General features: G+C 38.5%; 1 protein-coding gene across 17 annotated transcripts in view; it reads left to right on the top strand.

The window, feature by feature from the left end:
• Positions 1-26062, top strand: part of FARS2 (phenylalanyl-tRNA synthetase 2, mitochondrial) — a 295038-nt gene that overhangs the window by 43198 nt on the left and 225778 nt on the right. For 13 of the 17 annotated variants that reach the window (XR_010470290.1, XM_065052481.1, XM_065052482.1 and 10 more), the window contains one exon: positions 21772-22407. The exons of 1 other annotated variant lie outside the window; for it this stretch is intronic. Coding sequence is in view for 13 of the 16 variants with exons in the window: in XM_065052481.1 (XP_064908553.1) it covers positions 21790-22407 (618 nt within the window). In the remaining 3 variants the exon portion in view is untranslated. Of the gene's footprint in view, positions 1-19259; positions 19362-21771; positions 22408-24997; positions 25018-26062 lie in introns of those variants that run through there. 3 more of the 17 variants (XM_065052478.1, XM_065052480.1, XM_065052487.1) reach the window with 2 other exon arrangements.

Below are 26062 nucleotides of genomic sequence, written 5' to 3'. Positions count from 1 at the left end.
AGGGAGAAGAGAAAGGGATTGTTTTCTATTCTTAGTGTTTCTGATGGATACACTTTATCTTATATTTGTGTTTCTGATGGGACGATCAATGGGAAGTCTACCAGGAAAAGGGACAAAAAAATGTTGGAAGTCATATTTAAAATGCTTTTGATGGGGTGTTGATTGGATTTTTAGTTTCCACTCACCTGGCTTCATTCAAGGAAAGGTTATGAGTAGCATTATCGATGCATTTCATCATCAAGTCTGTCTTGGAGCTCTCTGTTCTGCAAAATGCATTAAATAGTCCTGTGGGATTTTTGCATGATGGGCGTTTTAAAATATCTTCTATATTTGGTGTGTTTATTGAAAAAAAAAAAAAAGGTGATTTCAACCTGTTCTATAAGAGGGGCCAGACTGTTTCTTTTCGCAATTAAGCTTAGTTTTCCTACTGTCATGTTCTTTCTGTAATTACTGAGTAATATAATGCTGTAAGATGCCGTTTGTTGACAGCTGATAGCTATATCAACTCATTTAAATAGCCTCTAAATGTTACTGCCCTCACCTTTTTTTTTTTTCTGTGACAGCATGGGTCGACTTGAAGCAGCCTTTTTTCAGAGAAACACATATGATATCCTGTTCTTTGTCTTGCTTTGACCATCTGCACCCTTATTGCTGAGATGTTACATTAGTAATTTTACTCCTAATGATGATATTGAAGTGCATCCTGAAACATCCTCTTCACTGGGAGGCGCACTCTATGATTGGCAATGCAGGCACAAGAAGTCCACTTTCAGAATTGCATTTTTATGTTTTTCAGTTGTTCTGCTTAAATTTGTCTTCAGATGACTTTGTATGTGTTTGAAACACGCAAAAACATTAAATGCATTAGTGCATACTATATATCTGACATCTTACAGGGCTTTTCTATGGTTATGAGCATTTTTGAATAGGAGGCAGCTGTTACTCAAGTGATAAATCATTAAAAAAAGGTTTTTGCTAAATACTACAGTATAGATAGAGGAAAAACAACTATTTTTCCCTCTCGTTTTGCTGGTGTTCACCTGTTTTACCACCCTCTTTTGCCATGAAATAAAGCAGTATTGACAGTGAAGCATAATTTCTGAGTCACTGGGGTGTGCACATCAGACGTAGCTAGTTAGGAGCTACTGTTCATGTTTGATAGTGATGTACAAAAATGAAAGTTTTGCAAATAAAGCTGAAATGTGTTCTTTGTACTTCTGTTGGAATTTGCTTAGGGGTGTTGGAGTAACAAACCACGGATTGAAAACTTGTTGCTTTAAGAAAAATGTTTTATTTTCAAGTCCTTCAAGCAATAGGGTCACAGTGTCAAAGTGTATTGCAAGGCAAAAATAAACCATGGCAGATGCTCTCTGTTAACCCCTCACCCTCCCTGCTAAGGAAAGGTGATAAGGAAAAGGGAGAGAGACTTGCCAGTTAGAAAAAAAAGTTTTTAAATGCTTCACTAATGCTAATAATAAATAGAGAAAATAATACAAAATATACAAACCCAAACTTGAATATCTCAGGGTAGCCCAGGGTTCCTCTCTCCCACTGTGGATGGAGCTGGCATGGCTCCAGCAGCTGCAGGGCAGGCACCTGGAAGTCCTGGGCTGGACAGCGCAGCAAACCGGAACTGGATTCAGGGATGCAGATGCAGGGTCTGGAACCAGACCTAGGATCGCAGGCGTGACAGGCAGGGTCCTCTTCAGATGCCGACCATGGTCGAAGAGAGCAAGACCCTTGTGATCTCCCACTTTTATAGGGTGTATGACATGGATGGGATGGAATACTCAGTTGGTCAGTTTTAGTCACCTGTCTACTCCTCTTTGCAAACATGCCCCTGTCACTTGTGGGATGTTATCAAAATTCTTGGTTGCTATAGTAATAAATCTAAACATGGGGCTTCTTCTGCATTCCGTTGGTCATCTTATCAATTCCGTAGTGCAATGTCTCAAAAAACGTGCAGCTAGATTCAGAAAAGTGCAGTTACTTAGAAGAACTTAGCTGAAAGGAAAATTCGCTAAAAGAGAACTGGTTTTGTTTTTAACAAAACCAAGACATTCCACCCCTTATTCCGTACTATTTAAGTCACTACTGCGTTTTGCCTGTCTTCAAATGTATATACACACACACATAAATAAGTATATCACTAGTTCGTGAGTGTGGGTCTCTGTATCACAGCAATCTCCCTCTCTAGGCAGGAGAGATTATGTGTAATTTGGTGCAGTTCGTGCCCCCAAACTGCAGGTCAGAGATGTCAGTCTTGGGGATGTTACTGGACACCACTCGATGAGATTAGTTCAGGGTTCATCACCACCACTGTATTAACCTGAAAAACACTTACGGAACACTGTTAGTATCATGCAGCAGTTACCCTCATACAGTTTGAAATTGCATATTCTCACTCAGAATCAAATCTCCTTGAGGTACACATCAGACTTCACCATCCTTCAGCATCACCCACCAAGTACATCCAGGTCCTTGAGCAAGAACAATCCCATGGGTGGGTTTGCCTTTGCCCAAAGCAGGAATAACCCAGACAGCTTTTCTTAACATATTTCTTCCATGCACCATGGGGACTTTATCCCCTTGCACTCTATGTAAAAGGTCTGATTGAGCAGGGCCAGCTCAATTTATTGATTCTCTGGTATTAACTAACCAGCTGGCTTGTGCCAAATGCTTATCCCAGTTTTTAAAGTTTCCACCTCCCATTGCCTTCAGGATAGTTTTTAATAACCCATTGTATCACTCCGTTTTCTCAGAAGCTGTTGCATGATAGGGGGATATGATATACTCAATCATTGCCATGTTCTTTGGCCCAGTTGTTTATGAAACTATTTTTAAAATGAGTCCTACTGTCTGACTCAATTCTTTCTGGAGTGCCATGTCACCACAGGACTTGCTTTTCAAGGCCCAGAATAGTGTTCCGGGCAATGGCATGAGACACAGGGTATGTTTCCCTCCATCCGGTGGTCGCTTCCACCATTGTAAGCACATAGCGCTTGCCTTGGTGGGTTCAAGGGAGTATAATATGGTCAATCTTCCAGGCCTCCCCATATTTATATTTCAGCCACCGCCCTCATACCATACAGGCTTTTAACCTTTTGGCCTGCTTGATTGCAGCACATGTTTCACAGTCACGGATAACCTGTGAAATAATGTCAATGGTTAAGTCCACCCCTTGGTCACAAGTCCATTTATATGTTGCATCCCTTCCTTGATGCCCTGAAGCATCATGGGCCCACCGAACTGGGAAAAGTTCACCTTTATGTTGCCACCTCAGCTACTTTAATCTTAGCAGCCTGATCCGCTTGCTGGTTGTTTTGATGTTTCTCGGTGACTCGACTTTTTGGCACATGGGCATCTACATGACGTACTTTTACAGTCAGGTTCTTTAGCTGAGCAGCAATGACCTACCACATTGAGACAGCCCAAATAGGCTTGCCTCTGTACTGCCAGTTATTTTGCTTCCACTGCTTTAAAGTCACAGGCATCATATAGGTCCTTATTGTGATTAGTGTTCAGTCTCACTGTAGTTAAGAGTGTAGCCAAGATGGAAAATTTTGAGATAGGAGGAGGAGATGACCTTCTCAAAGTTGCAAAGCTGTTGTATTTTTCAGTGATATCAGTTGAAATATTGAATCTTGAAAATTGTATTTAATTTCAGTTCCCTTAGTCTCCAAAGAGGGAGATCAAACAGAAAGCAGTAGAAGTTACTCAAGAACCTCTCTGATGGAGATGATGACTCTTTCATGAAGGAATACTAATAAAGTTACAATATGTACAACTGCAGTGTGAAGAGTGGAGTAAAAAGCTTATCTTGTCAGCTCAAAATTATTTCCATAGATATTTCTGGTGTCTTTCCATTCATTTCAATGGGAGTTTGTATCTAACCACCTAGAAACCTTAAACACGACTAGGATTAAATTATGAATGGAAAAGCATATTCCAAATGGATTTTTCTGTCTATTTTGTGCCACAGAGCAAGACAAAGGGACTAATGGAAACACAACCTTAATACATTTTAAGTAAATTGAGTACCATTCTTCCAACATATAATCAGCAGGTGCTGTCTGTTTGAATGACCGCTGCAGTTTGTCTACCATTGTATTTCCTTCCATACAAATAATTGCTGAAAAATTTTGTTGTAATAGGAAAGGAACATTCTTGTGTTTTATTTACTGATAGTGCACAGCTAACTGTTGCTGTCACAGAGCACTCAAACTTTCTATTTTAAAATTTCTGGGAATATTTGTACTCTTGCCAATTAATCTGAGAGAAGGAATTCCAAGGAGGGGAATAAAATATGGAAAATAATGCTGTGTTTTATATAGCACCTGCCATACTCTAGAATGCTAAAGCAGTTACTAAATAGATGCTGAGATGGATAAAATATGACAGTGCCTATAAGCAAATATATCACCTGTGAAGCTTTCAGCAATGTAACTGGCATACAGCCATAAGCACTGTTAAAACTGCTGCTGAAAGAAAGACTTGGCTGGACCTCTAAGGGATAATCTCCTATTATGTGTTTCCTTGAAAAATTTGTAATAATCATAATAGAAATTATAACAAACGAAAAGAAGACTGGAAAGACCTTGAGATACTGACTAGTCTGCTCTTTGGCCCCCAAAGCAGGCTGACTTTCATACCTGTTTTTTTAGCATAGCTGTTCAGAAATCTGCATGAAATAACAAAACTACAATGGGGTCCGTGCAAACCCCCTCTTAAAATATGTCACTCTATTTGGAGAAACACTTCTCCTAATAACTGATACAATTTTTTCCAACTCTGGTTTCAGTAGGTGCATTGCTGCTTGTCTTACCCCAGGGTGCAGTGGAGACAAGGTTATTCCATAGGGTGTGCAACATTTTCAGATCTGATGGTGACAAAAATGCCTTTAATTTTTTTTCTTTCAAGTCTAAGTAATCCTAGTACATTCAATATTTCCACATAACTCCTCTTTGGAGAGTTGTGGTAGTTTCTGTTACTGTATTTGGACTCTTTCCAGTTGCTTCACATTTTTTTAATAAACATTATGCCAAAAATTTGGGTCTTTTATTCCTTCCTGCTAAACAGAAGGACAGAAGTGCTTCCTATTTTGTGGAGTATATACTCAGGTTTATATTCCTGTAGGATGTGGTGTTTGATTGTGGGATTTTTTTGTTACTTATTTTTTTTTAATCACATTTTGAACACACATTCAGCTCATGTTCTATTATAACCCATGTTCCTCTTCTGAAGAAGCTGCCGTCTGGCTGTTTACTTGCTGTACTGTAGGTATGCAGCTGACTATCTGCCCAAGTACAGAAACTTGCATTTGCCCTTGCTGAATTGTTCTGTTATTTTTCTGACCACTTTGACAGAGTAATTTTGAATTCTAGGCCTGGTATCCAGCATACTTGCAGGATCGGCTCTTGATGTTTGGCACATTTAAGCATGTCCTCTCTTCAGTTATGTAGGCTGCTGATGACAATAATCCCTGAAACTAGATCAAGTTCAGATCCTTGCAAAAACCCCACTCAGTATACCTTTTCGCTTTTCATAGCAAACAAGAATTGCTTGGGGTGGGTCATATTATCAACGAATTTTGCCTTTGTTCACTAGTAAACTCCCGTAGAAAATACCCGCTCATAAGAAAGGATATGTGAGGGAGCCATCTGCCTTTTCTGTGGTAACAGAAGTTGAAAGCATATAAGGGAAATCAGGAATCTCCTGGTTTCTGGTCTGTATCTTTTCCCCGCTGTTTCTCCGTGGAATAGAATAAAAGTTGGAATTTTTAACAATCTGATGATGCCTAAGAAATAGGGCTAGTTATTCCTATGAGCAAAGGAGGACTTTACCATTTAGAAATGATCTGATAGCACGAGAAGCAAGAAAATGGTGGAGGTTCTTGTTTGCACATTTGTTACTGTATGTTTGTCAATGTTGAATGGTCAGATCAGGGAATTTTGTGTCTGGTTTAGTAGCTGTGATAGTCAGGCCTATGTTTTCTCAGGTTGGACTTGTGTAATTACTGGGCGCTTGTAACAATGCAGATCACAGTTGCTAGCAAAGAGACAAATATGAAAGTATCCTTTCAAAGATCAAAGAATAGTCTTCTGTGTTCAGAACTTCACAATTCACCTTCTTTACTGGTGTATAGTTTGTGTCGTTATGGAATATGCTGTTATAATTTATTCGACATTTGTATCTATAGAAGGAGATATGTCATGAGCTAAATTGTATGTCATGAAGAAATTATGTGGCATATTTAAAAATACATTTTGATATATTTTTTGTGTGTTTGTTAGAGGGAGGAGGCCAAACACAGCAGCATGACTACAGCTAGATGTAAAGTCATCAATATTCTTACTGTAGTGTTTCACTGGTGATGTTGTTTTTTGCCCGTGGAATTGAAGCGAACACTGATTAAGATGAATCCAAGTCTGCTGATAATAACAGTAATTGCCCACAAGTTGCTAATAATAAACTTGTGCTTTTTGAGAGATTGTAGAAGTTAATGTGACAGATGTACTACACTAAAGTTGATTCTCATGGAACTTAAACTGAATGATGCATGTGTACCATTAGGATGGAGATTAGCGTGGTAATTATTTGAACAGTTGAACGCAGAAAACACATACAGAGATGTAAATTTACTTACGAGAAGTATTTTGGGGTGTACTTGGTATATCAAAAGGCCATGTTCTAGAGTTCTCAATAAACAGATTTGAGTTCAGGCCTTAAACTGCAAATTCCCACTGTGTGAGACAAATCTAGTGCAGGATTCAAGCATCAGAACTGTAGTTATCTTTATAAAGCTCGTGAGTCTGAGGCATGAGTCTGGTGCTACCCCTCTGAAAAGTGGTAAATTTCAGCCTTAAGTGTGAGGATGTGTCATCTTCAGGTACACCAGGAAATACATTTTTTTATTATTCATTTCTCAATTTACAGAAAACTTAGAAAAAGTGCAATAAGAAGTATAGCAGGTTAAAAGACCACTGAAATTTTACTGATTAAACATTTTGCTTCACCCGTTCCACATGGTATCAAAATAAACATTGGTGTAGTCATTTGAAAGTATAAAAGAGAAAAGACAGTAAAAGAGCTTTCCCTAGTTTGCTACTTGATTGTGAGAAGAAGCTGGCTTTAAGACTTCAAGGAAAAAAATAAGTCTTACTGAGTGCTTTTTCATTATTTTAAGTTCATGTAGTGCTAAAGAAGCCTGAATGCCCATAACAGGTCTACACTAGCAATGATAATATAGGAAACTATCTTGCCCCTGCTTCTGTCTTAAGTATCATCAGCCTGGAAGGAAGAGATTGTAATTTTTAAATTATTTTTTATTCTTTCTGTCTGCCTGTATACAGTATTTGATCTTTTCCTGTAATTATGAACAGAGGTGCCGATTGTGATGGTGTATTTTATATGTGATTTTGCAAGACTCTGTGATTGAAGGCCCCTTCGCTGGATGCAGTTCCTCAACAGAAGTTGAAATGTTAACATAGTGCCTTGATTGCTTTTTTTACCTTTGAGATGTGCTTCTTGGTAGCTCTGTAGTAAGAAGTAAATGAGAATTGAAAAGACAGACTTCAGTTTCATTCTGGTTAAAATCTATTTTTCCCATCTCTTTTGTAAACTTTGCTATGCAGTAAACTCACTCAATATATTTTTCAAATAATTTGCCTTTAAAAAAAAAAATCATTTTTTGCAGCATTGCTGTTCAGCTTTGTTGAAGGAAATTAAAACATTCCTATCCAGTCTATGGATCCTTGTTTAGCAAGACTTCTCTCTGTGGTATTAAGGAATGGACTACACACTGAAAGCATTCAGCAACTCCTTGAGCCAATCTAAATATTCTACTGTGCCTCTCAGCAGATGACAGAAAGAAGAAATGGAAAATAAGAGTTTTCAGCCCAGATGCCAATGTGTGTGTTGGAATGACAGAAAATTAAATGCTGTAAAGGTCCCAGATAGCCACTTTAAATATTAAAATTTTTGTCCTGGGAGTTTTTGTCCTTGGCTTAGTTACCTGATGGTAACTAAGTTACCTTTTATGGAATTGTTTCCCAACAAAGATCAATTGTTCTACCATGTCTAAATACATGTTAAAGGCAGCAATTGGGCATGCAGCTTTTTATGGTGAGATGACATAAAATATTTTTTATTTAAAACAAACAACAAGCACCAAAACTCCCTGCTCCAAACCCTAAACAGCAACCAAACGACAACAAAAAAACCCACATAATTCAGGCTGAATGATAAAGGATCTTGTAATTTAGGGAACGATTTTCAGATCTTATGTTATTCATTGAAATAATGTTTTTAGCTTCATGTGAGTAATTTTTTTCAAGCAGTGTGTGGTGTTCAGTCTCGCTTAGCTGAGAACAGACCCCAAAACAGTCTTAGAAACATTTTGACTCTTCCATGGTATGAGGTAAGAACAGAGCAGAACCCTTCAAATGCACATCATCCAGCTGAGCATCTTGGTGTGGCTGGAGGGAGGTGGGGATACGCACACATAAACAACTAGAAATGTTTAGTTGTAATTTACAAATATGCGATTACCACATGTAGGTTTATTTTGTACCTACAGAAGTTGAATGTTTACGATTATGCATATAAATCTTTGCAGTTTTGCTTACATGTTTTTGAATAAATTGCCAGTTCGCATTCAGGCATTCAGTAGATTTGTAGATAAATCAGGTTCATCAGACATGGTGAATATGATTTTGTCTACTCAGCCTTGAAAGTAAAGTCCAATATGCATATTTTAATGTTGGCTAGATAATGAGGTGATGTGCCATGCTAGGCCAGTTTTTGTTATATCAAATAGTAAGCTGGACAAATTTCCTGTAATACCTTTGGTTCTTTGAGTATACATTGAGTAGCAGCATGAAAATAAAATTAATTATTTTTTTAAAATAACCGATACGATAATAATAATTGCAGAGAAAAAAAAATCTAAATCAATCCCTATATTGGTTACGTGATAATCTATACTTGGGAAATTGTAACTTTGAAATTAGCTAACAGGTATGGAGAATAAAACAAGTCTAAACCATAATTTGGTTTAAGAGCTCTGAGTGACAGTCCCTGAAACTTCAGGAGTTTAATATGAAAAGTCCATACTGAAAAAATATTAGTACACATTAAAATCTGTAGCTGTCCTGGTTTGATGTTGTGTAGGTGTTGGTTATGTTTTCCTTGGCTGAGTGAGACCTGATTGGCTTACCTTTCATAGCCATTCATTGTAGCAGTGGTCCACTGGTTTTTATGCGTGTAAGGGAGGGGGATTGTGGCCATACCTTTTACCTAGAAGTTAACTCTTTGTGAACTTCTTGGGTCCCGTGTAGTTAATTCTGGCCTCAGCAAGTCACTTTTTCCGACCTTCATGCACACCAGGAGACCTGTATTTTTTGCCCCTCCATTCAATTTGGATTTGGTTTCAAGGCATCCTAGAATGTTTTTAAATCCCTCTGTGGATTTGCTTATACTGCATCCTCTGGTCATGGTAAAGATTATACTTTAGAATTATTTAGCACTAATATGTGGTATCTGTCACTACTGACCTCGTACTTCCCTCTGATTGCCTACACTGGCATGACCAGACATATCAATTTTCCTTTCTAGGTGTTGTATCTCCATATTTTGTACATAGTCTGCGTGGCTTCAGGGGATACTACCATGGGAGTAAGACACGGTGTAGGAGGGCACCCTCTATTGCTGTTTTCTGACATTGGTTAGATTTACTTTCTTTTTCCTTTACCTTGAAGTTGTTGTGGGCTTTGTGTGAGCTCTGCTGAGCTCTTGGGCCTCAGTTCTGCAAGACTCTTCAGCAAATGCTGGCTGCTGTGCCAGGCCAGCACCCAGGGGCTTTGGCCCAAGCAGAACCAAGTCCTAAGGCTGTAGGTGTGCTGTTGCTTTGGGCTAGGTTTTCACTGGTAAATGGGATTTAAAGGTTCTTATCTTTATTGCCTGCCTTAGTTCTCAGTATGTTTTGTGTTTATCTGAATCTCAGATGACTCTGTCAGTTCTGACGACTGATACAAGAGACACAACCTGCCATGTATAATACTCCTTTTCCTGGCTTGACTGGCATGCTGACATGATTCGCTCAGCATCATCTGAGTCAAGAGCAGCAGTGGGGTTATGTATAACATGAAACTTCTCCCAGAAAAGCTTCTAACAAAACATATAATTTCCTCATCAAAGTAGATGCTGTCTTTGGTTCTGGTAAATGTGGTGATCGGAGGTGAAATCCTAGTTAAAGGAAGGTGATTTGTGAGCACGGTGCTGGTTTGCAGGCCAGCCCTGCAGTGGAGCAGATACAGCGGCAATGGTCCATCCTATGCTACATCACCCAGTTTGGTACTTTCTTCTTTCATATCCCTGTTTGCCTCAACACCGCTTCATGTATTTACCTTCCCATCTCCCCTAATTGTCTTCTGCCTCTCCATTTGATCTCTCCTTTTCATAATAAGTACATAACTATAATTACAAGAACATTAAGGCCTATGAAGTTTGAGTCACAGTACAAACAGATTGATGAGTCTGTACTTCTTGCTCAAGGAATGTAGGTTTGAGCCTTGAAAATCTGCACATTCAGTGAGAAGGTTGTTTCAATGGTAATAGCTCAGTATATCTGAACTGTTTGGCATGATTCCTAATAGGCAATTTTTGGCAAGCTGCTTTCAAAGCATTTTGATTCTATTCACAGTAGCCCTTATGCTTGTTAAATTGTTGATAAAATGATATTGCGAACAACAAAAGAATTCTGAATATGGAGAAAAAATGGCAATATAATCAAAACAATTTGGAAAGAATAAATAAGCGAAAGCCAAGATGTTGAAGTACAGCACTTTTGAATTGGGAGCTGCCGCACTAATGGGTATAAATAATGCAATATTTTTCCCATGGGGTTACTGTAGAGCTTAATTGGTTAATGGCTGAAAAGCACTTTGAGATCCTATGTAGAGATATGCTAAGAGCAGAGTGCTGCTTAATGAAAGTCTAAATGCTGCTGTGTAACACTGTTCTGTGGACGTGTCAGTGTGTCCAACTGTTGGCAACAGTGACTGAACCCATGGATCAATTTGTTGGACATGTTTAACATTTAGCAAGGTGACTACGGTTATGTTCTGGTAAATCAACATATATTAATAATTTGCTTTATTTGCCAATAGGACCACCTTTCTTTTAAAAAAAGAAAAAAAAAAGTTTTAGATTACCTTTAATATATGATGATGCTTTCCATGCTTTTCAAATTTGCTTACACTAAAAATTAGCAATGTGCCTTTAACAACTCAGCCTTCAAATTTATTATATAAAAGTACTATATGAAATCAGAATATACCTAGCCTTAAAAGCATATTTATATTAAAACAATATCAAAATTTATGAATAAATGTAAAATGTAGGAATAAATTAATCTTTTCTTAATCTTTTTCTTTTGCAAGTTCCCCTTACTGAGAAGTAATACTTGGAAACCCCTGGAACTTACTTAGTTCTTAGGTTTTTTAGGGAGTATAAATTTTAACATCTGATTCGCCACAGTGGCTACAATTTTGTGTTTGTCTTTCTTCATTGTCATTTGTAAGGAAACCTCAAAAGGAGTGTGGGGTTTTAAATTTTTGTGTATCTGTCCCTTGTGGGATTTTATTTTTTATTTTTACATTTTTTTATGTGAGTTTTCAATAATTACCTTCTGTCATGACCACTTTTTAGCTCACGTACTACATGGTAAGCTAGTTTATTTGCAAAGAATATCAGTAGAAGTAATTTCTGGGAGTAATCAAGACTTGAAATCTTGAATTCTAGATCTCAGAGTGGCTCATAGTCTCTTTTATAAGTTAGTACCTGTTATTACTAATTCTGAGTGGGATGAATTTTTATCTTTAAGTATTCCCATTCATTCATTTGTTGTTTTCTTCCAAAGCTTGTGAGCATGGACAAGCAAATGAAGATGATTTTTTCTTTTTCCTTCTCCTTTTCTCTTTTAATGGCTTAGTTCGTACTGCCCTAACTTGGTATCTTACTGCTGGCCTCTTTGTGTGGCTGCCAAGGCTTCTTGCATAATTTTCTTGACAAATGGCTTACTCATTAATATTTCAGCCGTGTTCCTACCAACCTCGGAGAAGTGGTATGCCCCAGGCAGGGAAATGTAGTTCCTTCCTCAGGAGCCTTCTAATCTTTTTCTTAAACGCTTTGTCAGAGCCCGTGACAGATAAATGAAGATGGTGCAGTTCAAACTAGAGATGACTTCTTTGTACATGTGTGATCATGTATTTTCTGACTGGGCGGTGCTGGACTGCAGTGGAGGATCAGCTGCAAACACCTACGTTTTCTCTTCTTTATCTTTACATAAGACTGCAAGACATTGATTCTGAAGTAAAATCCATAGATTAATTTGTCTCCTGTCTTTCTTTTTTTTTTTTTTTTTTTGATTGGCTGTTGAAATATACATAGTCCTGGTAAAGGCTCTGTCAGTTCACAGACTTTCATTGTTTCTGTAACAGAGACAGACCAATGCACGATACTGCAGATGACTTAGAGTTGAGATCAAGTTCAAATCACAGCTAGGTCTAAGATGTGGATCTCTGATGATATTTTGGCTCAAGATGATAGAAAATATGTGAAACTGATCTCTACAGAACTTGGTGTGAAAGAAAATTGATATGACACAAAACTTATAATACTGCGCCCCCCTCCACTTAGTGTTGAAACATGGTAAGAAAGGCTGGTTTGATTTCAAAGTTGATTACATACATATTAAAAACATGAATTAAATCCCTGGTTTAAAATATTAATTATATTATTTCATAGTAGTATTTTGAATACTCATTGAAACTACAGCATGGTTTCTGGGGTATTACTAAGGAGGGAATCTGGACATCTATGGTGAAAAATGGATTTCCCCAGTTCTCCTCAAGAATGGAAGGAGATGGTGGGAATTGGAGCACTACCACGAGATAGCAGGTAAAGCTGAAGACTTTGTGGATGAGACGAGTGATTCATGTTTAGCTGCCTCCTCTGGCATGACCCATCTAAGAAATTTGCTTTTTGTATGGGGTGGGCTGGGTTTGTTTCTCAAGTTTCATTTTTCACTGTGAGAAATGAGGTGTCTGAAGCTTGTGTATTTGGAAAGGTTTGAATATTTTGCAGTCAAAGATCAAGAATAGCACATTAGGTAGCATGTGTGTTGCATCTGGTATGTAAGCTGCTGCTGTGTTTCTTCCTGCCTTTTCACTGGAGGAGGCAGTCAGTCATTATTTGATCAATGAATGATGCCTTCTGAGATGAAGGATATCTCCTTTGTCTAACATGGGCATCTCTGGAGGGCTGGGCTACTCCTGCCAGGGAGGTGCTGTGCTTCTCCAGAAGGGAGGCTGCAGCTTCCTGCTTGGCCCACCAGTAGGATCCAGCACTTCCGGAGTCATCCTAACTTAAATTATAAAAATAAAGGATATATATATATATATATATTTATATTTATATATATGTATATATAGCACTCTTTCTCTCTCTCTCTCTCTATATATATATACAGCTAGATTTATGCTTTTCTACAGTGTATTGCAGTGTGTGTCTTCATCCCACAGAGGCCACTGACACATGGCAGTGCACCTGTAGATGACTTTCTCTACATGAGCAGCAGTGCTGAAGTTCAGGAGGTTTTGCTGTTTCAAGGAGTGCATCACGTACCACGTTTATCACCCACCCCGTGCTGTGGAGTTGTTGTTTTATGGTGTAGTGATTTGAATTGATATCATGGAAATTATTAATGCTTATAAGTAATCACTTATATTTCCTCTGCTGTCCTTTGCACTGTTACTGAGTCTGTATGTGTCCCATTCTTGACATTTAATAACTGACTGCAAAAAAATTATTACTCCCTCCTCCTGTTAAGGCAGGATGAGGTCTCTGTGGTTTTATTATGTTTAAATGGTGTAGTTAATCACTGAGAACTAAGAAAGTATAACACTACACATATATACAGCTAATATCTGTTTTCTAAACAAATTACTTTTTACTCAGATAAAACTCCGTATGAGTAAAATTCTTGATGGAATATGCCTCTATAGAAAAATACAGATAATCGAGTTCCAGATATTAGTGGAAAAGAGAAGGCAGAAGAGATAGTGGTAATCTTGACTGCAGTGAGGATTTTATAGGTATTTAAAAGTCTCTGTCCCTTTCATCTGACAGTTATTTACAATATATCTTCTAAGGAAGAAAGCTAGTTGGCAACATTTTCAAGGAACTGGAAAAAGAATATTCCCTCAGCAGACAAAGGTAGTGTTTTTTCAGGTTGCATCCTTTGAAAAATGTTTGTATTTAAAAGCAGGGGACACATTTGGGAATATTTAAGAATGTTTTCAGCATTGTCTTTTTGCAGTCTGTAATTTGAAATGTAATGCATTCAAAAATGGTTGTGTAATGAGGATTTTCCCTTAAAATACAGAATTGGCTATTAGCTGTTTCATCTCATTGCGGAGGGAGGAAAGAGCACAGGTATGTCAGTAGGAGCTCAGATCACAGCTGCTTAATTTTCAGTAGAGTTTTGTGTCCCTTAGTCATCACACACTATAGAAACTTTCCATTAAAGGGATTAACTGACATTTCAGTAAAAAACAAACTCTGCTTTAGTTTGTGAAAAAGAAAATAAAGAAACAATTAAGGTATAAGTGAAAGAAAATTAGATACTGTTTCCAAACAGGGGTGATTTACCTTAATTTAAGATACTGTCATGTGTGTATATATATATATATTTACACTGCTAGTTTCTTTTCTTTGTATTTGTGGGTGGGTTTTGTGTGTGTGTGTTTGTTTGTTTGTTGTTTTTTAATCTATGTTTTTCTGTTCAACTAAATACGCTATGGTTGGACTGCTTGCCTTAAACTCCTGAATTTTGCATGTTATAGAGTTTGGTGTCTTTCCACCTTCTAAAATCAGAAGTCTGAATTTGTTTGCCTTTGGTCTTTAACTTCTAATGCCAACTGTGCTGTATACTTTTCTCTTTTAAAAAATTATAAACTTTCTGAATAGTTCAGCAATTTGATGTACCTAATGAGCTTGCTGATCACAAATTTCACTGTGTGGATACTCTACTTTTGAGGTGCTTAAACCTACTACAGGTTGTCCTGAAACCCGATTATGTCCATCTTTGAAACAATCTTATACCAGCTATGCAGCACAGCTGCGCAGTTTACAAGTATTTTGACTACTGAAATGCATTTTACCTGTCTTGAATCGTATGTCTTGAGAAGTATTATCCTTTAAATAATTGGGAAACTTACAGATAAACCTGAACAATCTTGGAGTGACACTGTGTATCAGGGGAAACTAGTGCCTGTAGCAGCCATTGCAGGACTGCACGGGTAACTGGAACTTGTTGCAGTGTGATGTCAATATAACATTTGTGATAATTTGCAATATCCAACCTGAAACTGAATGGTGAGCATACTCAAGTGATGACTCGAAACACTTTAAAACTGGTGCTTGCCCAGAAGTGCTTGTGGAAGTGTGTTCCCCTCTCCAAAGATTTGCTGCCCACTGTGACGATCTAAGCCCATCCTGCAGTCCTAAAGAATGTTAAAGGTGGTTGAAGGTGTGGTGCTGTCTGTGCTCGCCTTCAGCACCTCATGTATTTAAGACTGGGCATGAGATACTGACCTTCCTTGAGACAACAGGCATCTTCTGGATCAGTGAAAAAGATGCGTGGTTGTTAATATCTTTTCTTTCATATTTACGAAGGTCTTTCATGTAATGCTGAGAGAAAATGTGGTCATGCCTTATCCCAGAAATGTTTGTTTGTTTGTTTTTCAATTTTCTCTCTCAATATTGCAAGCCTCAAAATGTTGCCGAAGGCAACATCATGATTAATGTGTCTCTATTAGAGAGCAGACAGTAAGCCAGCTTGTGACACATTTTTACTTCAGTTAAGAAAAATAACACAAAAATAGTTACTCTGCATGTTTCTTGGAATTTGCTGATGGATTATTAACTAGATGAACTGCAAGTACATGATGAAATCAAGAAGAAAATACTTGAAGGCTATGTAATCTTCCTTGGTGCTCTGTAGTGCGTGCAATATTTTGTTCCATTGGGTGTTTAGCCATCACCAGGGACATCTGAAAATGTTCTGCCCTTGGAAGGTCAGGTTCTAAAGTGGATTCATTCTAAGTTGTCTGTAAGGCAATTTCAGAGGTCTGTGTATATAACAGAAATTCAGCATGCTCCATAAAAATGAAAGTCTGTTCTGGTGTGCAACAATATATCCACATTTTAAAGTGAGCCTGTGTAGTGGTTTAACCCCGGCTGGTAACTAAACACCATGCAGCTACTTGCTCACTCCTCCCCTTCGCCCCAGTGTGATGGGGAGGAGAATTGAAAAAAGCCACTAAAACTCATGAATTGAGACAAAGACAGTTCAGCAGGATGGCAAAGGAAGAGAAAAATAACAAAAATAGTAATAACAGAATATACAAAACAAGTGATTCACAGTGCAGTTGCTCACCACCCACTAATCGATGCCCAGGCTGTCCCTGAGCAGTAATCTCCTGGCTGTCTTTTTTGCTTAGCTTAAATACTGAGCATGATGTCATATGGTATGGAATATCCTTTTGGCCAGTTTGGGACAGCTGTCCTGGCTGTGCCCTGTCCCAGCTTCTTGTGCATCTCCAGCCTCCTGGCTGTAAAGTCCTTGACTTGGTATAAGGATTGTTTAGCAACAACCAAACCACCAGTGTGTTATTGGCAGTCTTCTCATCCTAAATCCAAAACACAGCACTATAACAGCTGCTAGGAAAAAAATTAACTCTATCCCAGCTGAAATCAGGACAGCTTGACAAAAAAATCTGAGCTCGTTATTAGTACGGCATGCAAAATAATTTCTGTCATATGTAGATATGTTCGTGGCAATACAAGGATATTTGCTGCTGTATGCCTACATAGTTTTCAAAACTAAAATTCAATGCTTAGCTAAATTGCTGAGCAGACTGGTAAATGTCCAATTTTAGCAGCCTAGCATATGCTTATAATTTTTGTTTTAACATATGCTATGTTGGTTGAACTCCCCTCCCCACACATACGGTAGATAAAAGCTGTCACATCACAAAATGGTGGCAGCCCAACTTTTCTAACGTTTTCCATGGCACTTCAGAGTCCTGCATTAATTAGCTATTCTTGGATAGGAGACAGACTCTCATCTTTGCAGAATTCTGGTTTCAAACCCATCTTGTACTTTGGTTTATGTATGCAGTAGCCCATCTGTGTTTCTGCAGCCATAAACAGTACAAAGCACAGGGCATATAGAAAAGCGGGCAGGGAGAGCAAGGGTGCCCTTGCTTCCCAGGTAGGAATACCCAGCACGTGGCCCTGAAAGCAGACCTGTTCGGTCACTGCTGGCCTCTGCTTTGCTCAAACAAGAGCCTTCCCTCTTACACTTTTCTGAGTAAAACAGCACTGGTGCACAAGCATTTTTCTCTTCGTTGTGAGCTGCTCCCATCGTTTCTCCTCCATTTTCAAGGCAGGTGTAAGGAGGAATTTCACTGAGTCTACGATTCTTTCCTAAGCCTCAGTGGAGTAGAGGGCACTTGTGACAAATACCACTGCAGCTGTGATAATTCTGTCTTAATCCTTGCTGCACTGTGACATGGCAACATGGATATTAGATGTGGAAGGACATGCCTTAGCAGTACAGCAATGCGATCCCTTATCACATCAAAGTGCCTTTAGCATGTGCTCCAAAATCACATTAGTTTTTGGTGTTTCTCCTGCTGTTTCCCTTATGTTAACCACACTGTAGTGTAGTTCTGCTCATGTAATGTTTCTAATGCTGCAGGGGGATGGTTGTTTTTCTGTGGGAGATGGAGGATCCTTGCCCATCAACTGGAGCTGCTGTGGAAATGGCACCGGGCCTGTGGTAGAGGCCACACTTTGACAAGTGCTGTCACATCTGTGCCTGGTCTGTCCACAGTGCAGACAGGGTTGTTCTGATACCTCCACCTCTGGGTGCCACCCCCTGCCCTCTGATCTACCTCGAAGCTGCTCAAACGCTCATACCCATGCATGGGCATGGTTCCAAATGTGTTGCCAAAACATAATGTACAATATCATCGCTATCAAAGATTTGAGTTCGTACAGTTGTATCAGACTTTTCAATATGGAGATTGAGGTACAGGGACAAGCCCATGGAGCTTCAGAGGAGCTGCTGAGGCACCCAGGAAGGTGGCAGTGACACCATCAAGGTAAGGACCTGTCTAAGAGGAGGTGGTGGGCCTGGTGCTTGCATGCAGCACTTTGAGAAGCCCCACTGGGAACTGCTGACAGGGCAACCTGCTTCCAAAAGCTTGTATTGGCTCTCCATGGCAAGTCAGAGCCACCATCAAGCTCAGAGCACCTGATTCACCACTGGTAATGCTGGTGGAGCTCTTTGCCATCTTCAGATCATAGATGCCAGTGGTGGTTGTTCAATGTTTATTTCCTATTTATGTATTTGGTTTAGGCTCCATGACCTACAGCGGCTGTTTGGCTTGCTGTGGTTGTTAGCTGACTGGTGGTCTTTGCTGTGGGATTCGGGTTTTGTCATTGCACACAGAAACCAGCTTCGTTTTACTGCCAAATAATAAGCGTGGTGGAAACGAAGGAAGGTCTGCTTTTTCAGACATTTAGATAGATGTCTACTAGAAATAATTTCTATTTAGTACAAGTAAATATCAGTAATTAGTGTATCATTAACATCAGTTATTTATTGCTAGCAGAAAAGTAGAGAGATTTCCCTATTTTCCAGTGTTGCTCTCTGCCCTGGTAAACATTTATTTGATTTGTTTTCTTGTACAGTGTAAAGAGTGAAAATCCGTCTTCTTTCCTTCTCTATGGCTTCTCTCCCCAAATGTAATTTATCACCAGTTGAGCTGAACTAATTCCAATACTATTTTTCTGTAATGGTCCTGAAAGTAGTATAGAGGAGTCTGTGGTGGGACATGGGAGCGGAAGAGTCTTGGTGAAGGACTTCAGTGTTTCTGGCAGTTGTGTGATAACCATGTCAGTGGCACCTTTACTGCTTGTTTGCTGTTGTTTGGAGTACTTGGACATTGGATAACTCGTCAAATAGCGTTGGCTAACTGTAACTTTTTTTCTTCTCACAGTAGATTTTTGCTTTAGTTTAGAATAATAGTGCAGATAGAAATGCAATTTAACTATTTAAGGCAAAAGCATAATGTTAGGATTAAAACTCTGATACAAGTTCATCTGTAGGTTTTTCTCCTGTACAGGTTTGTGAAGAATATATATCACTTACTCAGAAAAATTAGCATTTCTGAACTGTCAGAAACTAATAGGAGTGTTCCTCATTACAAATACTGAAATATCATCAGGTAAGACCTTAGAGATATATACGTTAGATATATATATATATAGATATAGATATAGATATAGATATCTATATATATATATAGATATATATATAGATATATATAGAGAGAGATATATACGTTAGAGTCTCCCTTAAAAATCATGAATCTTAAAATTAACAAGCATCGTCCGTCCGTCCGTCCGTCCCCCCCAACCGCTTATGGTTCATGTTCTAATTTATTTTTCTGTAAAGTTAAAATCATGAGAAGAACTGTTTATGTGAAAGTTAAACTTCTTATATGGTTGTCCTATTCTCAGAGGAATGGCATTTAGGAAAGCAGCAAACATCACGAGACTTGCGATTGTCATGAGAGTTCTTCATACATTACAGTTGTATAAGTTTTGAATCAAATTTTTTAGAAAAATAAATGTATGGGCAGATGGTGATATTTACTTAAGGGAAGCTGAATTCATTATCTGACTAGAACTGGGTATTTCAAGCAGCTGTTTGAAAATGAGAACTCACTTTCTATGAAGGATAACGTATGTTTGGGGAAAATTGAGCCTCTTTTCAAAATCTAAGGCTATCCCTCATTTAGTCTGTGTCAGAGGGGTTTTTGGTGGGTGTGTGTGAATTCATTTGTGGAAGAATCTTATCAATAATGGCCAAGAACTAATTTGGTGAAATAGTTTGGCGAGCTCTTAAAAAAAAATAATAGTCCTTCTGGAAAGTTTCAAAACTCGATAAAAGTTGTAGCTACTCTTTACTTACGATAATAACCGGGAAAACGATTAAAACTTATATTTAGTAAACTTATGCTGCCCTGCCAAATTTAATTTCTGACTACTCAACTTGCCTTTGTTTTGATTTATTGAGATACAATTACTTCAGGAAATAGACCTATGGAGAACATGCAGGTGTAAACCAGACAAAAGGAAGCCAAATATGAACATACCCGTTACCTTTTACAGATCTGTTTTTTGGGGACTCTACATTCTAGAATGTGTCTGTTCCATTTGTATATGTATTTTTTGAGCTTCGGAGTATGAAAAATAATTTTAGCTTGTTTGTTCTTTTTTCACACTTGCTTCTCTTAAGTTTCCGTGGAAAGCTAGCCTAGTGTAAAGATGGAAATCTATCCCTTGAAGACTGTGGTCTATTCATTACTTACGTCCTGTCTTCCCTTTCATGGGAAATTCCTTCACCCAGGAAACCTGCGGCTCTGGATTTCTTGGTTCATAGAGAAATACAAACCAGTTTGTTGTTTGGAGCAGATGCCTTTCCCCGGTCACTTATCTTCTAATGCCTCTGTTTTCTCATTCCGTAATAAACAAATTGTAATACTTAGTTATTTTACTGGAACCTATACTAATATTTGTGAAGCTCAACTATAGATTTTCAAGTGCATCTCAGATTTACCTTATGCATTTGGAGTGAAGTGGGCTCGTGATCCGCAAAACTATTTGGTTTTGGAATTTATTCCTTAGAACACTGGAAAGTAATGCAGCTGTGTACACGTGAAGCACAAAGCCTCTTTGCAAACAAGACAGATGTGTAAAGATGGTAGGAAACAAGTTGTTCAGTTCAGACATCTTTCAGAATCTCATCACTTCTTCACCTTCCTGATATTTGGGGAGCCTCCCTGCCTGGTACAGTGGTGGAGGCCATGAAAATGGCCATTCTGAGAAGATATGGAAAAGGAGTTTTGTGCTCATCCCAAAATGCTAACGTTGGTTCTGACTATGTGGAGCCTTTGCTGTGAATCTTGTGCAATATTCATATGTGAACTTAATAAGCTGTTTATGTATAAATATATGCCTTGTGGTCTGGCCATCTGTTTTTCTGCAGTGGTTCAGTGGTTTAAAAGGTTAAACTGTTTTTGTTTGACATTAAGTAAGAATTAGTGGCGATTGCGTAGTGGGTGCCACATGCATCTTGTTGATGTGGAATGTGTTCCGTATCTTCTGCTAATGTGGGGAGATGATACAGCAATAAGTTAACGCTTGGGTTTTTACTATAAGCAAGTCCCTGACTGCCAAGGGGCGTTGTTAAATTTCTGAATTTCTCATAAGTAGCATTCAGTTATTGCCTCATATTTTAACCAGATGAAAGATAGTTTCAAAGAACACCTGATGTTTATTCATCTGCAAAGAGAAGCAGTATCTGGAATGAGGTTAACGCTGGGTCTGGAGTCATTAATACTGACGCAGTCATGCAGAAAATTGATAATTGAATAAGATATTCTAGCTGAAGTTTGATCACAAGGATATTTTGCCTCCTCTGAAATCAAAATAGTGATTGACAATGGGATCTTTGTCATATCAATCAAGTAGACATTTGGATGTCACTTATCCCTGAGATACTAGCAATTCCTGCAGCAAGATTGCAATTCCTAACTTTTAAAAAATTTTATTTTTTTTTTCTTTTCCTAGATCATCCAAGAGTTTGCAATGGCAATGCTCTGGAAATTCATGAGAGTAGCTAAGTATTCTAAAACAGCTTTATCACCAAAAGTAAAGGTAAGAGGAATTCCCACCCATTCAAGGCATTCTTCATCCAAGTCTGTACCTTCAGATTTTGCTGTCAACACGCCGTGCTCAAATACTGTGGAACTGCTTGGTAAAGCTTATCCTCAGGATGACTACAGCAATGTCACAGAGAAAGTTCTTTCCAAGGTAGGGAAGAACTTGCACAACAAAAAGCATCACCCTTTGTGGCTAATCAAGGAGCAAGTGAAGGACCACTTTTACAAACAATATACAGGACGCCGTGGGACTCCACTCTTTTCTGTCTATGACGGTCTTTCTCCAGTAGTTACAGTACAGCAGAATTTTGATAGCTTGCTTATTCCTCAGAACCACGCCAGCAGAAGAAAAGAGGATAACTATTACTTGAATCGTGATCACATGCTAAGAGCACATACATCGGCTCATCAGTGGGACTTGATACACTCCGGCCTAGACGCCTTTCTGGCAGTGGGAGATGTCTACCGCCGTGATACCATTGATAACACCCACTACCCAGTCTTCCATCAGATGGAAGGAGTTCGGCTCTTCTCCTGTCATGAGGTAGGAATTCTCTAGTTGGGGTGAAAGAGATTTTGGACAAGTTGCATGATCTTGTATTTGCTGCAAGCAAAAGTGCATGCACGTAAACATGTTACAGCAGCATAAAACATGTGTTTTACATTGATAAAGATCAAGTGATTGATTATGTAGTAATACTTTTAATTTGGGAAAAGCATAGGTGGAAAACGTTGAATTTGAATACAACTCTAAACTTCCCCAGAAAAATGTGGAAAAAATGGAAAAACAATATTCTTGAAAGCTAGCAAAATAACACATTTTCTGAAAGGAAACAGCTTGTTCAGCTGATGACCTGCACAATTCAATTCTAGGTCTATCACAAGTCTCTTCTGGTGAGGTCACTTTACCAAAAACTTTATCGTATTAATACTTGAAGGACTTATGGATGTGAGTTGCTGCAGCTAGATCCAGAGTACAGTTTATATTCTGTCATCTTTTTTCTTTTAATAGCTCCAACCTTTTGTAAATGAATGTCTTTTTAAATTAATTGTTTCATTCTTCATCCCATCCTAAAGCTGCATTAAAGGATTCATCTGTTGCAGCTGACAGCTATGGGTGTGTGATACACACACGGTAACCTTGTCAGAGTCCAGAGGCATCAGCTGAAGAGCTCTAGGTAGATGTCCAGGGCTCTTGAGTTTCTATATTTTGTTGGCACAGCTTGCATGTTCTACAAATGCTTGGGTGTCATTAAGTATTCTGCTGTATCATTGATCAGTGGTAAATATAAGCCAGTTTGTTTTCCAAATAGTAATTGATTTGTATTTGTGTATGCTTGTAGCATTACTGCCAAATTCACATTTCTATAAATGCAACTAGCTTACTCTAATAATACTGGGATGTAGACCGTTCTTACTGTGGTTGCCAATGGATGACAGGAGCTTGGCAGAGAAGCCTGATGGGTTTTGGATGCCTGAGGGAGAACTAGGAGGATTGTAGAGCACTGCTTTTCTCACTGGTGGGAAGGGTTCATGCTGTTTGCACTGCTGTTTCCCACCCCACGGGGCCACAGCTTCTTCCACTTGGAAAACATACCGGCCTCTGCAGATGTCCTGGGAGCTGTGTGGTGTCAGATGCAGCCTGCGACCGCTTCTTTGGAAACTAGGAAATGGAAATCTTGCAGATTTATCCAGTCTTGTTTGTTTGCTGTTCTTTTCCCATAGGCCTGTTTATGTATACAGCCAGGGTATGTGCAAGAGAAAAGGGCACAATACTACATTATGAAAATGCCACTTCTTAGTGTTTTATGTTCATGACAAATTTTATACTTGAGGAGGAGTTCAGGCATTCAGATGGAAAGATTTTATCTGCTACGACATTATAACATCTACACTTTTGCAGAATGGAATTTCTGCAAACTTAGGTATGATTGATCTAATTATTGAAATGCTTGTTAATGAGTATACCCCTTAAGACATTGTTCACTCATATATTCTAGCTAGAAATACACAAGGTATAACAATCTGATTCGTGGCATTGTAGATTTCTTCTTCTCCCATTTTCCCCAAGAAAATGATTGAGATGTTATTGGAGAATGTTAATAGCTGATGAATTTGAAGCTAGTTATGTGCTGGAAAATGTATCTGTCTCTCTGTGGAATCAAAGTCCACTCAGCTTTCTAGACTAATGAAGAAAGAATAGTGATATAGTGCACACTGTGTAAAGTTTTGTTTGTTGGGCGATGTGCATAAGTGCTAAATGCGAACATGATCTAAAGCATCTTTTTTTTTGCTTCAGTTGCAGATTAAATACTGATAGATTCTTGCAATGTGTAAAACTTCCTACAGTCATCATTATAAGAGCCTTGTGGAAAAAAAAAAGTGTGTGTAATTCTGAAATTTCACTGGTGACTGTTCATAATTTGAAGATGGTCAGGCAACTGATGCTTTTCTGCAGCTTTGTGTGAGTGCAGATGTTAAAGTACTAAAGAAATTTCCATCTTCCAAACTAACTCATGGCTAAAATAATACATGCTGAAATTTCCCTTAAACTTTTAAAAAATGTCCTTGGGCTGCTATTGAAAAAGATACAGAAGTCTGTTTAGACATATTCTGAGTATATTTTAAAATATTTCACATAATTATTACCTGAATGTAATATGAGGAAGAGATAGAAACTGATTAATATGAATAGATAAAACCAGTGCCAAAAGTAGCTTACCCAATTTACTTCAAAATTCTGGAGATAAAATAAACTGTTTTTCTTAAATATTACCCTCAAATGGTATTTGTTTCGTGTTTTCTCCCTCCAGCATGCCTTTTTTTTCATTCTAAAGGCCATATGGATTTTTTTCCTCCTATTGTGTATGGCTTTTTTTCTTTGTTTGATCCTTTGGGTTGGCAATATTGATACTGCTGTAGTCAGGTTTGAACTGGCAGGCTCTCCTGGATGGATTATAAAGGAATGATTTCTGTGCTATTCAGTGGTCTCTCTAGTTCTTTACTTCCCACAGTTGATAACAACAACGAAGTCTCAGCGAGGTAACACTTTGTGCCTTTTAGCCAGCAGAGGGAGCCAATACAAACCCAACGGTATCGCAGAACATTTTCCAGTTGACAACGATGTTTACACATTGGAAGGAGAGTTCATAAGGTATTTTATAGTTTGTAATGAATTATACATAAATTTTAAGGGGAACAGATGTGAAAACATAGGAATTGCTCCTCTAATTTAGTAACCTTGTTCCAACAGAGGCCAATACCAGATTATTCAGATGGAGAACTGATGGTCTCACCAGGCTTGTTTGTGCTAACTATATATAGGAAGACTGTGAAGATGTAGTAGGAATATATCTTTGTCCTACATTTAAATGGTTTTGGTTTTATATACTTATCTTTTTTTTTTTAATCAGTGAATGTCATCCAAGGTTTTGACTTGCAAAACTAGTGTCATTAGGTTTGCTTTGGACACTGTGTTTCTGTTCTGATGTTGTATCAAAAGAAAGTGCTTTGCTGTCTTCAGTCACATTTTTTTCTCCTCAAATGTAAAGAAAATTAAATAAATACATGGTCTTCCAAGGAGCAGCCTATTAGATAGAGTGGTTTGAAGCATTTACAGTATGTGTGAGATTATATGTGTATAGAACTGGGAGTCATAACAGCAAAGTTTAGCTGGGCATCGAGGAACAAATATTTTAAAAGTCTTAAGTGGCCTAGGAAAGGTTCTGTTCTTAGTCCTCTGCGACTTGAGGGTAGGGAGCAGCTCGTCCAGGGGTGATACAAACCCCTGAAATAAGCCTCTGGAAATCCCCTTTTCTGTGTGTTTCTTCCGATTCGGATGATGCTCTTCAGTGCCCCAGCTGGTGAAGATTAAGGCTTGTGTGAGAAGGACTTGGCAGCCACATGAGGTGGACGTGGAGAGTCATGGGTCGGTTTGTCAATTCCTCTGACTGAGGGCATTGATCTCCTGCCATGCAAGAACACATGTGAGTCAGGGAATTTGGGATTGCCTGGGCGCTTTGAGATAATAGTATCAAAGTGGAGATCCATGCAGCTTTCTTCTATAAGTGGCAAACAACAAAATAGTTTTTGTTTTGTTTTGTTTGTTTGTTTCTTTCTTTTACTTAGGATTGACATCTACCACATATCTCCCTACCTGGATCAATGCTTGTGCCCTCTCTCGGTAATACCACTGTGTG

The sequence above is a fragment of the Columba livia genome, chromosome 2 (genome assembly GCF_036013475.1).
Source record: "Columba livia isolate bColLiv1 breed racing homer chromosome 2, bColLiv1.pat.W.v2, whole genome shotgun sequence".
Taxonomy (NCBI): domain Eukaryota; kingdom Metazoa; phylum Chordata; class Aves; order Columbiformes; family Columbidae; genus Columba; species Columba livia.
This window is presented reverse-complemented; position numbering and strand designations above follow the sequence as displayed.